General features: G+C 38.3%; 1 protein-coding gene across 2 annotated transcripts; it reads right to left on the reverse strand.

Annotated features, from left to right (window-relative positions):
- Nucleotides 1–7,923: 7,923 nt before the first annotated feature.
- LOC148024416 (protein translation factor SUI1 homolog) lies at nucleotides 7,924–10,467 on the reverse strand. 2 transcript variants are annotated; one of them, XM_087694064.1, is made up of 5 exons: nucleotides 10,309–10,467; nucleotides 8,772–8,862; nucleotides 8,488–8,693; nucleotides 8,341–8,394; nucleotides 7,924–8,245 (listed from the first exon to the last, which is right to left on the reverse strand). In XM_087694064.1, the coding sequence occupies exons 2-5, from the start codon at nucleotides 8,806–8,808 to the stop codon at nucleotides 8,237–8,239; spliced, it is 306 nt and encodes a 101-aa protein (XP_087550190.1). In that variant the 5' UTR covers nucleotides 8,809–8,862; nucleotides 10,309–10,467; the 3' UTR covers nucleotides 7,924–8,236. The 2 variants fall into 2 exon arrangements, with proteins under 2 accessions (XP_087550190.1, XP_087550189.1); XM_087694063.1 differs by having other exon boundaries at nucleotides 7,924–8,249.
- Between the last annotated feature and the right edge of the window lie 6,492 nt (nucleotides 10,468–16,959).

Genomic DNA, 16,959 nt, shown 5'->3' on the forward strand with positions numbered 1-16,959 from the left:
AAAGGCATACCAAGAGTAATGTCTACAGACGATGGAGAGGTGCAACTAAAAAATCATGTTTCTTTTTGTATGTACCCATGGAAATTTCTAGCCCTTTGATTTTTCATATTCCATTATATCTAATGTCTTGAAATGCATATTTGACCATGTTAAATAAAGGAGTAGATCTCTAGTTACAATCACCTAACCAATTTTTTCGAAATAAAATCATGACTACCATTGTCATGCAGGATAGTAACACCCGAATCATTCATAGAACCTTTCATCTTCATCAATAAAGCATGTAAAGAAATAGGCATACCTAGCTTTTCTTTAGGCATTGCGTCTTACTACAATGTATCAATAGTCCAATCAAGAGTGTAGTAAGGTACCTCCTCGATGTTGTGCAACTAGGTTGTGTTCTAATTATGATTTGGGTGGAAGTTGAGCTTGATAATCTATTTGAAAATGTCAAGGTTTTTTGCAACATCATGTGAACTTGAATCTTTTATTTTGAATATTAAGATTCATAATCTGCGACTTTATCTTCTTGTTCAAATTGTTGTTTTCATACCTTTGCAAGTTTTGCTTCTTGCTTGGAAATTGAAAGACAAGTTTGAGCAAAGAATAATTAGGATGATAAGGCTAAAAAGGTTTCTTCTAGATGTAGTTATTGTTGAAAGATAAGAAGAAAATATATCATTGACTTGCGAAGCATCTTGACAATGGTTTTTTTTTTTTTTTTTTTTTTGCCTTTGTGTGAGCATAAGAAATAGCATCATGAAGTGAAGTAGGTTTAGGAGAATTCAATTTAGTTTGGATACCAGATTGAAGATCATCTTCATATTTACATTGCAACATGCTCTCGAGAACATCCTCAAGCATGTCCACCAACAAAAGTATTTGCCAAGTTCTTTCCATGTAGATAGCCACATTATCACTTTCTTACCAATATAAATTTGACCAATTATGCCTTGCTCGAAGATGAAATTGAGTCGAAAGGAAAGATTCTTTAACTTTTTCTTGAAAATTAGAGCACATCTTCGATGAGTTATGGCAAAGAATGTTCCACCAAAGTGATGCTTTATCCATCAAATAATTGGTTATGCACTTGATTTTATCTTCCTTAAAAAAAGTTTCTTTGTCAAAATAATCATCAAATTGAGTCAACCAAGACAAAATAATTTGTCCATCCTTTTTTCCATCAAATTTAGAACATTGAAAAGACTTACGACTTATTATTTGGTCCTTGGTTTATTACGCATTGAAAATACCTTTCAAAATCCAATCAATATGATCGTCTTCATTGTGAGTGGTAGAATTATATTGAAGAAGGTTGATTTTTTGCTATGTTGAAGAAAGTAATTTTTAGAAGATATGATTCCATATTTATACATACTTCATCCATGTTTAAATGTCCCAATATGGTAGAAAATATTTAGCAAGCTGAAACAACCCTTTAAAAATCCTACAAATTATAATCTACTATGTGAACAAGGTCTAATTGTTGGATAATATATGCACTTCCCTGTGTAGGAATAGGAGATTTGGCAAACTTTCCTAGTTGATAAATAAGTCTAAACCTATCTTGCATAGAAATAGGAGGTTGCAACAATGGTTGAAAATACACACTAGGTTTCCCCCACAAAAATATCCTTCTATGAAAAAGGGATAATTTAGAAAGGGGCTTTAGCGTAATCTATTCCCTTGGTCTTGAAGTTAAAACCACTTAGTCTCCGCCAATACCACTATCAAAGTGGGCTTACAATAGCTTCTTATGGTTTTTGGAGAGAGATGGAAAAGAAAGAAACTTTAGTAAGTTTTTGAAAGTCTTCTTCAACCTTTGCTTCTTGGAAACAAAAAAAGTCCTTGAAAAATCCAAACTTTAGGCTAGAACCCACTATGTAAAGCCTTCAACCACTGGATAATAGAGCAATTTTGGATGTGGATGATGTTGAATTTTTCAATATGGATTTATCCCTTCTCTATGATGTTGACATGTCAAGCAATCACTATACTCTGATACTAATGTTGCTAGCCTTTATCATTCAATAGGCAAGAATTGAAAGAAAATAGAAGTTGAACAAATTGCAAAAAGAGGGAACTCCACAAAACTTGCAGAACACAAGACTAGGTACAACCTTCCCCCATGCAAGGGTAAGCAAGGGAATGTTGATATCCATGCCTCCATTATGACAACTTATTGAGCTAGTAGTTGAAGATTTCATCATTGTGAAGTGCCTTTTTAACCTTGTTCATTGTGGGTTCATTGCATTGGCATTAGAATAGGTAAATTGTCTTGTAGCGAGAGAAAATTGCAAGTGACAAGTTTTGGAGTATCACTAGACAAGTAACGCTAGACAAGCACGCTTGATGTGGTTGAGTATGCATGGGGTTTGAGAAGGGCTAGGGGTTTAGAGATGGACCCAGAGGTATTGTGCATGTGTGTACTTTTTTTTCTTTTTCTTGTCTTTTTGTTAATTGTTGTACAATATTGTTACATTACACAACTAGCCTCCCTTAATGAGATTTGAAGTACAAAGGATAATGAGAATTTAAGTACAAAGACTAATGAAGGTAATATCTTTGGCTCTTAAACTCGATCAACACATGCACATGAGCATGTAGAAAAGTACAAGTACCAAGATGACAACAATTTAGATTAAATAGCTCGAATGATAATATTATTATCGAAAAACAAAGCTCATTATAAATGACACCAATAAGAAATCTTGTACTTCAAACAATCAAAATGACAACAATAAGCAAGCTCATGTGGCTATATAACATTTCGAATTTCTTCTCTCAAAAGTTTTTAGGGGCTCCTAGGCACAATTAGCAATTTTTATAGAATTGCCTCTATGAATAGGATCGGCCAAACTAGTCATGGAGAGTAGATATCAAAGCAAGGGCAACCTTTGCGATAATCTCTAACATTGCAAAAACATCTTTACATGACCCTCAAATAATATCAAATCCAACTTGTGAAAAATACCATCAATCAATATCCCAAAAGGATACTTGACTAGCTACCTCTTTCAAAGCTATTGAAGGAATAAAATCTCCAAGGAAAAGTCAAAAGAATCAATCCGATAAGATAGCTAGACCAAGAGACCAAGCAAAGAATTGAGCCAAGAGTCAAGAATAAGGACCAACTCTAGCAAGCAAGGGGCAACTTTAAGTTCAATTGAAGAACAAAGTGAGACAAGAATTGCACGACTACCCAAAACTCCAATCAAAAATAGACCAAAGAAAAATAATGTGAAGAAAATATTCTAGAGAAAAGAAAACGACAAGATGGATGACAACATAACAAGAACCAAATCTAGTGGAGAAAAATTATCAAGACCTCTAAGCCTTTATCAACAACCCACTACAATCATTCAAGGACTCAATTCAAAGACAATACTAGATATTTATTAAAAAGTAGAAAAAATACTTGTATGAGCTTAAGAGTGCAATGAATTTGCCTATCAACACATGGCGCTTTTCATTTTGTTCAAGCTCTCAATAATGTTCTATGCATGAAGTATATTCAACCTTGCAACAAGGCTGCTCAAAACCCTGCATGTAATGATTCAAACTCGTGACATGAAGCTGGCATTGAATACATCATGGTATATGACCAAATAGACCGCAACTTTTTTTTAAAAGTAGAATCAATTAAGCAACACAAAATAGGTTTAGGCTGTTCTTAAAAAATAAAGAACTTGGTTCTTTTCTATCAAGAGATGTTAATTTTATAGTTTTCTTGGTTTATGTAATGTTAAGCCCAAAATACACTCAAAGAAAAAAGGAATAAGACAAAATAAAAGAGCTTATCAAAGACGAAATCTAATTGGGAGGAGCATATAATGTCGAGTAATTTTCTTCAAGTGAAAACTCACTTTTGTGTTAAAGGATTAAAGTTCCAAGGATATTTGATTTTTGGCATACAATGTTATCACTTAAAACCTTTCAATCTATATTTACTCCTCTTATTTTTTATCTTTCCCTACCTATCATCCGCAGTGTTCCTTTTTGGTATTTTGCATGGTCTCCCCTTTCTTTATCTCAATCCACAATGAGTTTAAAGTGCTTGTATGTGTATCCATGCTACATCTCAAAATAACGAGTCATTAATTATTTGTACGTGAAAACTCCAATTTTGTTTGGAAGATTAAAGTTCCAATATTGTTTGTGAAGGTATCCATGTCTTTGACCACTTTAGAGCGAGTACTATGTATTTGCATACAATGTTCACTTATTAACCTTTAACCCATATTTATTCTCTTATTCTTTGTTATTTACTGCGTATATCCATGTTTCGGTATTTTGCATCATCTCCCCTTTTTTAGTACAATATCTCAATCCATAAAGAGTCTTTTAAGTCTTTGAATTTGTGTCTATGCTACGTTTCAAATAATGTGTCCTACCATTAAGTTATATTGAGTTGCTTGGCTTTACATGCATGATGAGAAGAGACTATTAACTTGATATATCATGAATATGTAACTAGACAATTACTAGCATCGAATAGTGAAACTTGCTTTATTATCGTTCCATCTCTTTTATTTAGGCTTATGGCTTCTTGCCTTTCAATTTCTTTAAGAATGTCGCAATGAGGAGGAACAATAATTCACTTCAAGAGGAAATTTAGTTGGAACACGTGGCAATGAATTTAAAAATAACAATTCCCTTCCCAATGCTTATTTCACTATTATTGAGGTAAACCCAATTAAGCATATTATTCTAGTAGAGAGAATTATCACCAACTAGTGACAAAACATAATTTTGGTTGCAAGGTTTTAGACTTTTGGTCTACTAGTATTATGAGAATATGGAATCCTCCCTTCCTCCCCCTCTCTCTCAAGGAAGCATTAGACTACTTAATATCATTATCTTGTTTAATTCTTGTAATATAGTTCATTTTCATTCGTGCCAATGGCACCCAAATGCGTACACGCAAAGCAGGCGTTTTGGTCTACCACCCTTTTGGTCTGCTGGTACTGTGAGAATATGGCCTGCCTCCCTCTCTAGCATTGGATTACCTAATGTCATCAACTTATATAACTCATGTAACCTTATCTTAATAGTTCATTTTCATTCATGCCAATGGCACCCAAATGTGTAAATGCAAAGCAACCCTTGCCTGCCTGCCCCCTTTTTGTTGTGAGAATATGTAATCCTCTCTCTCTCTCTCTCTCTCTCTCTCTCTCTCTCTCTCTCTCTTATTGGGCTACTTACTGTCATGATAAGCCTTAAATTCTAATAGAGTTCCATTTTCATTCATGCCAATGGCAACTGGATTCATCATTCGAGTTTCTCTATCCCATGATGACATTGGATTCAAGATTCTCTCTTGAAAACATGTATAATCATTAGGTACGCCCAACCTCAAATTGAACTTAACAAGTATGCACGCCCATGTATTGCCTTAAAATAGTATGTTTGATAATAAGAACCTCACAATATTGTTTATGATCCTCAACTTTTAAAAAGCAACAAGATGTTAACTTAAGTGCAAAGTCTACAAATCAAGTGCCAATTCACGTTTGAGAGGTTTCTAGCCCTGGGTTTGTGTTAAATTGCTCAATCAAATGTAAGCATGCACTACTTAGAAACATAGAAAAAAGAATGGCACCTCTTCACAACCAACTCCAAGAAATATTAGTCTACAAGGACAACACCAAGGTATACAAAGTTCATGGACACGAAATACAAGTACAACCCTAAATTGGGTGACATTGATTCGTGATACCATACACAATTATTCTATTCACTTATATTTGAACAAAAGAAAAAATCTTCAGATCAAGGTTCAATATTTTAACTCTTCAACTACCTCCAAATATTCAAGTGTTTGCTGACCTAAATTTCACCACCGACCCTCTGCAAACTTCATTTTTAACATCATCCCTGGCCAGCATCTGTTTGAAAGGGGATTCCATTACTCATAAATACGTGTGATATTGAACAATGCCATGCTCATTACTAACTCATTTCAATTTTCGACACATCATTGGATATATGTACCAGATTTTCATTAAAATCAATCTGCATTCCTTCTGACAAACGAATTCAACTGCTCCATCTCAAGCAACACTAGGTGGGGAATGATGGGAGGCCCATCCCTCTCGACATCAACTGCACCCTAGTGACAACCTTCATACACAATTTTTTCAGATTCATGACTAAAGTTTTACTTCCATCTTTAAGATCCAACATGCAATGTACAATTATCTTTAATTGCAGAAGCTGCTTCGATTAATTTTCTATCAAATCCCAATCTGCATGCAACTAGCACCTCTAATAGAGGAGCTTAAACAATGTTCTTCCGATCACATGATGTCAACAGTACTTCTCTGATGTCCCAAACATCACTGCGCATTTTGCAGGCTGTATACACACAAAACCTGACCTACCCAAGTTACACTTTCGATTATTGGACAAACCAAAAGATAGAAAACGAGAATGACTAAGAAAGAGAAACCTTGGAATAGTAACACCCACAACTCGCAGCTCTTTTGGGGGAGTGCTTTAATAATTCACCTGATGCCAACAGCACATTAAGACATGCTCAACTGAACAGAATGCCTGTGGAATACTGAATGCTTTGTAAAATCTGATTCCATTTGATTTTACAACAGCATTACAACAAAAGTGACAATGCAATAACCAGTATGTACTTCAGCTCATATGATCAGCTAGGCCAAACCAGAAGGTAAAACAAGAATGACTGGCATAAACAAACCTTTGAGACAGCAATCATCTGACATGGACTCTAGGCACTATGGACTTGGTAAAATTAAACCCCTTCCACATATGGATAGTGTTCAACTACCTCTTCCTCACATAGTGTAATCATCTACATCACAAAAGCATTGCTTAAACCAATTGAGAGAAATAACTCATGCTCAGATGGTGAAGACACCTACACTACCACATATATAAGATAGCATGGTAAGCAAAACGACCATGAGAGATGATTTGGTGAAATCAATCCCTCGCATGCTCAGATGGTGAAGACACCTACACTACCACATATATAATATGGCATGGTAAGTTAAACTACCATGAGAGATGATTCGGTGAAATCAATCCCTCGATAGGTATTACCTGCCTCTTCAGAACCTTATTACCTTCAAACAAAACAAGAGTCACATTTGTACCAGTAAGCTCCCATTATGAGCCTGATAAAATTACAATGGGGTTCTATTTAGCTTATAGCAGTTTGGAACCACAGCAGTTAAACCACAGGTTACCATTGCCTTTCAACTAGTAAGGTGAGCCTTTATGGACCTGCTAAACAGACTTGCACAGTCCACATTGCTGGACAACTTAACCAGGACATGGTGTTTCTGAAAACTCCAATATGTAATCTCAAAACATGATGAAAACCACACATACAATTACAGAACCATCTTCCCATGCTCCATGAACAGAACTTTTTGAACAAGTCCAGCACAAATAGTTCAGCACTACTGCAGGCAATCAAAACACCCAGCATTCAGCCGGACTACCAAAATACAGGTTAAGGCATCTAGCATTCGGCCAAGCTGCCGTCGTACTACAAAACAACCAATTATATACTGACTCTGTTAACAGGTTAACGTGACAGCAGAAGCTGGCTAGACCTCAATATCACACAACAGAGGCTTGCAGATAGACAAGAAAACCCCAACATACTCAGGGTAGATAATAGCTTAACAGAAACAATGCCCTCTTTGCTGTGCATTACAGCTAAACTATTTTAGATACTTTAAGAAACCACAAGCTGAATATACAGCTAACATTGTATAGCACCACATTAAAGATATTCCCAATCATAAGCAAGGATCACAGATACAACCAAGAAGACTAGCCAAGTTGAATATTCTATTACAACCTTCACAGAAGCTATTTAACAAACACAAGCAACTTTCTTCATTGCAACTACTGATTCTGAATGCTACATCTACTAGATTCCAGAGAATAGAAATAATTATATAAACCCAATGTTTTCAACTGAAAACACAAACAGACACAGCCCACAAAAGACTATAGACAAGTTAATTATTTCATTAGAGCCTTCACATGCCATCCACATCCACTACATGATCAGGAGCCACTGTATCTGGTGCTCCTCTTGATGAGAAGTGAGTAGTCTTTGCGCACATAACTGACCACTCCTCAAACCTGCAGCCCAGTTGGTTTCTAACAATGCACTCTCTTGTCATCAGCAGATCTGAGGATGCCGGCAGTCTCTAAAACCCATGGATCTTAATGTGGTCTTTTTTCACAATTCCTGCCTTTAAAATAAAAAAATTTCACAGCTCAACCAGAGAATATCCAGAAATTGAAAAAGAAGCACAAGGAACAGAAGGGCTACACAGTGGATACCTGCACCAGGAACTGGGAAACATTCTTCCGTTGATCCCCCTGAAGCTGAATCACCTGTAATTTTCCAGATAGGGTCAATGATTGTCAAGCATCCATGACAAAACCAAGACCAACCAAGAAACAGAACTGAATAGAATCAGGACTTACCTGACCCAGCTCTGGATCCTGAACTACAGTACCATTGCAGCAGAACTCTTTCTTGAAATCCTTGAGAATCTTATTGTAGTTGTACTCTTTCTTCAGTCCCTGAACTGTTGTCAAGCTTTTCCTACCATTCCGCTGCTGAATGCGTACATGCACATAATCCTTAGATCCAGCACCAGAATCATCAGCATTCGCCTCTGCGAAGGGATCTGTACACCACACAATAGATTTTATAGTGGACAGAATATGAAAACATATTATTGTGAGTCAGGAAAAAAATATCGTACCAAAAGCACTAGGGGTCTGGAAATCTAGATCTGACATGAACCTTGACTGATCAAAGGTCGTCAACACTTCCACAAGCCAAGATCGATCAACCTGCAAGTTCTTACAAATAGTAGGCTACTAAGCTTAACTCGTAAGAAACACAGTACCAGGTCCAAGCACTTATGAATAAGTCCAACATTCTAGTTTATGTTCACAACCTAGGCATACACAACATGTGCAAAGCTCTAAAGAGGCACAAGATGGTGCCGCATTCAAAACTCAGACAGATGCACATTAAATTCAACTATACCAATGCAAAGTAAAATACCTCACAAAAATGCTTGGGACATAGGTGTTAGTAGTACAAGAAGCACTAACATACAGCACAAAAATGTTTGGGACATAGGAGTTCAGTAGTACAAGAAGCACTGCGAGTTCAGCGTTCATCTGCACATCATGCATGCCCAGAGGTTGCATGTGCCCATCTTTTCTGGGCCTTGGACTATACGAACATATACACTACAAACAATATTAAGAAAGGAACGTGTGGCGAGCAGAAAAGATAGGGGCAACTCCAAGTAATAAACAGCGTGGTCCTACAAGGCTTTCAGAAGAGCTATTTTAACTACTGAACACCCAAAGCACGGACACTACAGTAAAATGATTCCTGATCTGTCACAGGAAATCAAAACCAAACAGGATTAAGTAGGTAGTCTTCTGACAAACCAGTTCAGCTATCTCCTCTGAGCAAGTCAGTTATGCAGGCCATCCTAAGAGCAGCCATTGGACAGATCACAGACAATCCTTGTCCATGAAACACCTATTTTGACGGTAACGTGCCATATATCTGTTCTAAGCCCAACATGCCAAAGAACCCTGAGACAGGGAGGCAGATTTATAACAAAAAATGTCTGCTCCAGCTGCAACCCTGGAGAGCTCATAGCACACATGTAAAGCAACCCAAAGATTAAACCCAAGCACCAACCTAGTCTAAGCCGCCACAAGCCCTAACATCTCTGTAGCATGTCTTCAGATCTAAACGCCAGGAAACCTGCTGTACTGAATTACTGATGATACTCCTACACCACAACGCACCCTAACAACTGATGGGCATGATCTACCTCGAACATGCCAAGGCATGTCCAGTACAGATACTAGCTCTCAACCCTACGACAGCCCAACGCCGATACCTGACCACCAAACGAAGCCTAAGCTCCCTGTAGCATATTACTGGAAAACCCTGACAGCCACGCGAAGCGTTGATTGCAGAAACCCCAGCCGAAAACGCAAGGCAAAGACGGAAGACGGGCATCTAAAAGAGATTCCACGGGCGAGACAGATAAGATCAAACGCAGAACACAAACCCAGGCAGGGAAGGAAAGCCATGTCGATGCGAAGCCTGAAAGGCAAAAAGCGAAACAACAGGATGCAAACGGGGGACCGCAAGGTTGCTTAGGCCAGCGAGAGGTAGGCAAGAAAGGGGTGGGGGGGGGGGGGGAGAGAGAAGGATACCTAGGGCGTGGCGTTACAGGAAAGAGGGTACAGGCAGAGGCTTACCTCGACAGAAGGCAGGCAGGTAGGCAAGAAGGTCTCTGAGTTGTCTCTCCTCTCGCCTCTCTGTTGCAGAGTCGGGTCGGGAAGCTCCTCCTCCGCGCTCTTCTCTGATCTGCTCTCTCGCCGCAGCAGATGAAAAGAGGAAGACGAAAGGGAAGAGGAGGAGAGAGCCGTGCGTATTTATAGTAACCCAACCGCCGGCATGGTGCGAGCCTCCATTAAGTAATTAAATAATAAATAAATCCTTAATTAAACAGCCCGGCCCTAATCCCTCCTTGCTGTGCCTTGTAAAAGGCTGCGTCGTTTCGATGTTTTGCACACCGACCTTGCGTAAACTGTCGGGATTAATTAATGGCCTCCCATCGCTTTGATTGAGGGCCTCTTGCACGCGCCCATTTTATTTTCATTGTTAATTCCAATTTCCATTCATAGTCCACAACAATTATCTGCAACCTTTGCGCCGCTCACGTTCTGCCTGTGTGCTTCCTTTCCTGTCCCATTGGTCCCATCGCCCCCTTCCATCTAAAAATCACTTAATCCCCTCCCCACTGACCCTAGTTCTCCGGTTCATACGTTTGCCTCATCACTTGTTAATGTGGAGAATTAGGTGCCACTAGCTGTTGAATCCTTTTTGTCCATCTTTTCGATCAATTGTTAATGTCAAACATGTCACATGAGTCGAGAATCAGCTGTCGCAAGTTCATTTTTCAAATCCTTACTTTTTGTCATCCAGTAATGTGTCTCATGCCCACATTGTGCTTCTCTCTTCAAATAATAATAATAATAGAATCAAGGGCCACATCCCGCTTTTTTACTTGCTGCATATCATTCGCAAGTTAGAGCCCCACATATTCAATATGAGAAATATTGTGACATGTTTTCTATCTCACTGGTTGGAGTAGGTTCCCTCAATCTCTATAGCTTATGGGCCAAACCCTTCCTCTTTACCAAAAACCACTACAACCTAGGGCAACAAAACTCTTTTCTGATAATGCGGTTGATGTAAATATATGTACATCAACCCATGTAATGGGGGCTAGAGCATAGTACTCTTAGCTAAGACATTTAATACATTCACTGCAACGAGGGTCAACACACTCTTAAGAATGTTGAATATTCGAAGATTATTCGAGCACCGAGTTGAGGACTTAGAAGAGAAGGATAAGGAGTGTGTGGAGGAGTACTCCTTCAAGAAGATTGAACGTAGTCTTACGGAAGGTGCTAATGAATAAGTTCCCCACAAGGGGGAGGCTTTTCAAAGCTAGAAACATTTCCCCAACATGGTAGTTGTGTGGAATACTTGAGGATACTATACATCTTTTTTTTTGAATGCTAAGACATGAAGCCATTATGGTACTCTCTTAGGAAATGGATAGCAGCAAGCTTTCATGATGCAATCACAACAATTGCTCTTCTTAGTGATCTATGAAAGCTTAATGAATGCTCTTTTAGTCCATGTAGTGTTTGGCATTGGTGGCAAGAAAGATCCCTCTTTTTAGAGGATAACAAAACTCTTGCATGAAAACTAATGTCACTTCTCTCTCATTAATTGAACTTGTCCCCTTGATCTACAATGCAAAACCATTGTAACATGGTTGATTTTACTCACCTTCCACAATCTGATTGAATAATAAACTTACTAGGATATTTAGCTCATTTTTATGGAAAATCATTCAAAAATTGTTGATTTTACTCACCTTCCACAATTTGATTGAATAATAATTTTGCTTAGGATATTTAGCTCATTTTTATATAACATTGTTCAAAAATGGTTGATTTTACTCATCTTCCACAATTTGATTGAATAATAATTTCACTTAAAATATTTATCTCATTTTTATATAAAATCATTCAAAAATGTATATCATTTTCCAAAATTGATGCTATGGATACAAAAGGTAAAGCACATAACAATAATAGGACAACCATTGCCCTACAAGATAAGTTGGCAAGGATTGATACGTCAATCCATTTACTTATCATCTCTAAAAAGAGAAAAGGGTAGAAACTTAAGAGCATGGGAAGAAAGCTTGGGGTCCCATGCCTTTACTTGCCCCTTTATAAGACAATGAAATATCACTCTTCAAACTTATTAACCTTTTATCCCTCAATAGTACTTCTTTTGAAACAAGCTTTTGCATGCTACATGAGAAGGTGTAAGAGAAAACATTGTTTTGCCTACACAAGGGGTGCATGATATTGAGGGGCCTAGAGGGAGGAAAGGAGAGAGATCACTCATAAAGGAGAGCTAGAGATTAGGTAGAAAGGAAGAGATGTCAACTTGAAAACAACTTTATCAATGATAGTATCAACTTGAAAATAACTTTATCAATGATAGCCACAATAATTCAAAGAAGGTGCAAAATCAAAAGTACAATTTCTCTCCAAAGTGTTTCTAGAAACATTACTTAAGCTCATATGGCAAATAGAAAAACAAAATTTCATTCCTTCACCTAATATGCAAATCAACCCAAAGCAAGTGCTTGTGGTGCGTGCATAAATGAGGACTCTAATGTATGTTATCGGGCATAAACTATTGTGATCTTCATGGTTAAGGCCACAAAAAGTACAATTTCTCTCCAAAGTGTTTCTAGAAACATTACGTAAGTTCAAATGACAAATAGAAAAACAAAATTTCATTCCTTCACCCATATATGCAAATTAGCCTAAAGCAAGTGCTTGTGGTGTGTGCATAAATTAAGGACTCTAGTGTATGTTATCGGGCACGGGCATAAACTATTGTGATCTTCATGGTTAAGGCCACAAATATATTGAATGTTAGTTGATACTTTGCTAGGTGTGTGTGTGTGTGTGTGTGTGTGTGTGTGTGTGTGTGTGTGTGTGTCATGGGCCGTGGTGTACCATTCTGGGGTGATCACATGAATGTACCCACATTGTGTGCTAGAGAGAGAGAATCATTTGCACAAGATAGAGTGCTATTTGAACGAGTGTGTTAGAACAAGAAAAAGGGAATATACATGTAGAGAGAGAAACTAAGAAACTGAGAATAAGAGAAAAGAGAGAGAGAAAGAGAGGTACACAGAGTGAAGATAGTGGTGGTGATCATGGAGGTGGTGAGGGTAGTGGTAGTGGTAGTGGTAGTGGTGCTAGAGGTGGCGGCGATGGTGGTGGCAATAGTGGTGGAGGTAGTAGTGGCGGTAGTGGTGGGGGTGGTGATGGTGGTGGTGGTGGTGAAAATATGTAGGGATGGAATAAGTGGACTATGTGGAATAATAAATGGAAATTGCCTAGAAAAGCTTGCTCAAATGCTCACTCAAAAAGCTCACTTTTTGCCCTTCCCCACATGATGCATGTCCAAACAAATTCCAAACATCCAAAGTTTTGTGAAGATTAGAAGCATCAACTTTCAAAAGCATGAAGTTGTCATCAACCAAAGCTTGACCAACAAAATGTTGGGACAAAGAAAGAGATAAACCAACTAGTTGTCTCGTATCAGCAAGATGCGACAATGTAGAAAGAATGTAGTGAGTAGCAAGTGCAAAAAGAAGAGGGCTTAGAGGGTAGCCCTGGTATAGCAAGCATGCATGGGAAAAGGGCTAGGTAACTTCACCATTGAACATAACACGTGATGTAGCCCCCGCATTCATAGTATAGATCAACCTAGACATATGAGGCCCAAAGCCCATGGCTTGCATGAGGTTTGCAAGAAAAGACCATTCTAGGAAATCAAAGCCTTTTCCAAGTCTAGTTGTATTTGGACCACCTCTTGCTATATATGTCACACATAAATTGATGGTCATTTGGGCAATTAGAACATTGTTCAACCCTTAATGAAGCCATACTGATGAGGATGCACTAGACCAGGTAGTTGCTTATGAAGACAATTTGCCAATAACTTTGCAAAGACCTGATACATGGTGCCCATCGAGGATATGGATCACTAGTGTGCAAGTTTCAAAGAGGAGGGAACTTTAGGAATCAAGTTAACAACCCCTTCTTTCCCATGATGAAGGCATATCTCTCTCTCTCTCTCTCTCTCTCTCTCTCTCTCTCTCTCTCTCTCTCTCTCTCTCTCTCTCTCTCTCTCTCTCTCTCTCTCTCTCTCTCTCTCTCTCTCTCTCTCTCTCTCTCTCTAGGTGGTGCATTCAAGGTAAGGCAAGTTTTGAGGAGGCTCTTTGGTTAGGCTGTCCAGTGGCAAACCTTGGCATTATTGATGTGGTCCCTACACTGCATTCAGATTATATGAGTGCTATTCAGTTGGCCAAGAAATCGATCTTCCATGTGAAGATGAAGCACGTTGAGGTGTATTACCATTTTATACAAGAGGTCATTTGGACAAGTCCATTGAGCTTGTCAAGATCTCAATTGACCAAAATCCTACAAATCTACTCATTAAAAGCCTCTCAGTGGAGCGTTTATCTTCCTTAGGAAGTTGATGGGCATTGGATGAGATGAGGTCCTTTCTCATCCTGTTGTACTTATGTACATTTATACTTTGTCACTTTTTTCTTGTTCTCTCCTCATTAGGGGCACATTCTGTTGAGATTAGCAAATGATACTTGCCTATAGAAGCTAGATGTATGCCCTAAAGAGGCTATAAGATAGACAAATGATGTATGCTCTAGGAAGAGATGTTTAGGATCCCATATGCACAGTGAGGAGAGTGGTACTATCCAAAAAGCTATAAAGGCATGTACTTGGTTGGGATTCATAACAAGGTATGGTACTATCAGTTTGAGTCATTGTTAGTGTCATTGTCCATCTTACACAAGAATGTGTTTATGAGTCCAAGCTAATCTATCTTAGAACCTAATTCACTTGAGTAACTATTAGTCTATCTAAGTCTATGTCATCATGAGTTGTATATTCATTTTTCATCCTCTATAGCTTCTGCCATGCTCTAGATTTGCACTTTTGACATGGTATCAGAGCTTAGTCGGCCATGGCACTACTCCTCCAACTTTGTTTCACTCTCATATAGCTAAGCTTGAGCTCAGTCTAGCTCAGGGCAAGTCTAGAACCCCATCTCCTACTCCTTCTTCTCAATGTCTTCCTTGGCAGCCATAGCCACCCTGCTTGAAGCTCTTAGATCTCTTCAACCAGACAAGCTCTTAGATCTCTTCAACCAGACAAGATCTTGACAAGCTTTCTTTTGGATATCTCTACTTCTACTCCTGGAGCTCCTCTCTGTCACCTCAAAGCTCAACATTAGGTCATATGTAACTGAGCATTGTCAATTGTGTTAACTTCTACTCTATGTGTCCTCCATAGCCAAATAGGTCCTGCAGCCAATTGAGCTCCTGGATCTCACAGTAGGGGCCATTTCAACTCATGATTTCTTATGTGGATCTCTTCATCACTTTAGGGCACTCCTCCCCGGTACATCACAATATGACATCGAGCCTCTCTAACTCTAGCATTGCGTGGATTGTCCGTCGTTGCCCTGTTTGCACCTGCATGCTGTTTGTACTAACAAATCGTCTCCTGTGCTATGCGATGTATCCTGTGAGCATAGGGCTTTGAAAGCTCACTATGTAAGCTCTCTCCCCATAAAATATCTTCAAGAAAATTTTATCCTACAAGCTGTACCAGAAGAAAAATCAGTCAAGTTCAGAAACCCTAACTGTGGACTCCATAGCCACTCAAGCTTCAAGCTCATCTTTCCTACATTTTCTCACTCATGCCACTTGAAGCAAGTTCCTACCACTTAGATCTAAAGTTTCCAGCAAGTCAAACCTCAGGAAGAAGATTTGGAGCAACCCACCTAACTTCAAGCAGTCCACATGAAAATCAAGAAGACCACATGAAATCAGGCAACATCAAGCTTGATATCAAGCTAGTATCTCTTGATACTATTTTGCATGTGTCCCTTGACACATTGAAGTGTAATTTTTTTGGATACTCTCAATTATTTGAAGATGATTTCCATCATGAAAATGATCAAAATCAAGTCTATTATAAGGATGCTTTTCATGAAAAGTGACATAATCATTGTTACTCACTTCAACTACATGGAAGACTTGACTGACCTACTTGCAAAAAGAAATGTAGCTACCCATACTAAAGTGCAATCAATAAACTTATTTGAAGACTTTGAAGACATTTTTGCTACCTCAAAGTTGGTGGTATCTTTGCTTGAGGGGAATAAGAAGAGCCCCAAGTCAAAGTCAAAGAAGCTGCAAGCAAAGTAAAGAGTGACAAAGCAAGCAAAATGAAGAACAAGATGTTGTATGATATTAGAAGAAAATCCAATGTAATGTCAAGCCATGAGTCAAATCCATATGAAATCCCAAAAAGTATGTATCCCAAGATTTATGTAATAGTTCAACAAGTCATGTCAAGTCACAGCAATGTACCCATCTCAAACTCACTAAGAAAGAAGACCTCACAAAGAAGACTAGAGCACAAGATAATGAAGAATAAGTCAAAGATGAAAGGCATGAGGACCAAGAAGGAGTCCAAGAAGATCAAAGACACCCAGAAGATCGAGAAAAGCAAAGAATGCCAAAGAAGCATCAAGAAGATAAAGAAATTTCCATTACTAACAACAAATAATTTTTCACATAGTGGATCTTTATTTTCCGTAGTGGATCTTGTTTTTCCACAGTGGATCTTTTTTTCCCGTAGTGGATCTTGTTTTCCATAGTGGATGTAAAAACCCTACCAAGATGTAAAATTTCAAGCCTTAACATA

This window comes from Lygodium microphyllum, chromosome 15 (genome assembly GCF_053477565.2).
Source record: "Lygodium microphyllum isolate KBCC chromosome 15, Lygodium_microphyllum_v1.1.10, whole genome shotgun sequence".
Taxonomy (NCBI): domain Eukaryota; kingdom Viridiplantae; phylum Streptophyta; class Polypodiopsida; order Schizaeales; family Lygodiaceae; genus Lygodium; species Lygodium microphyllum.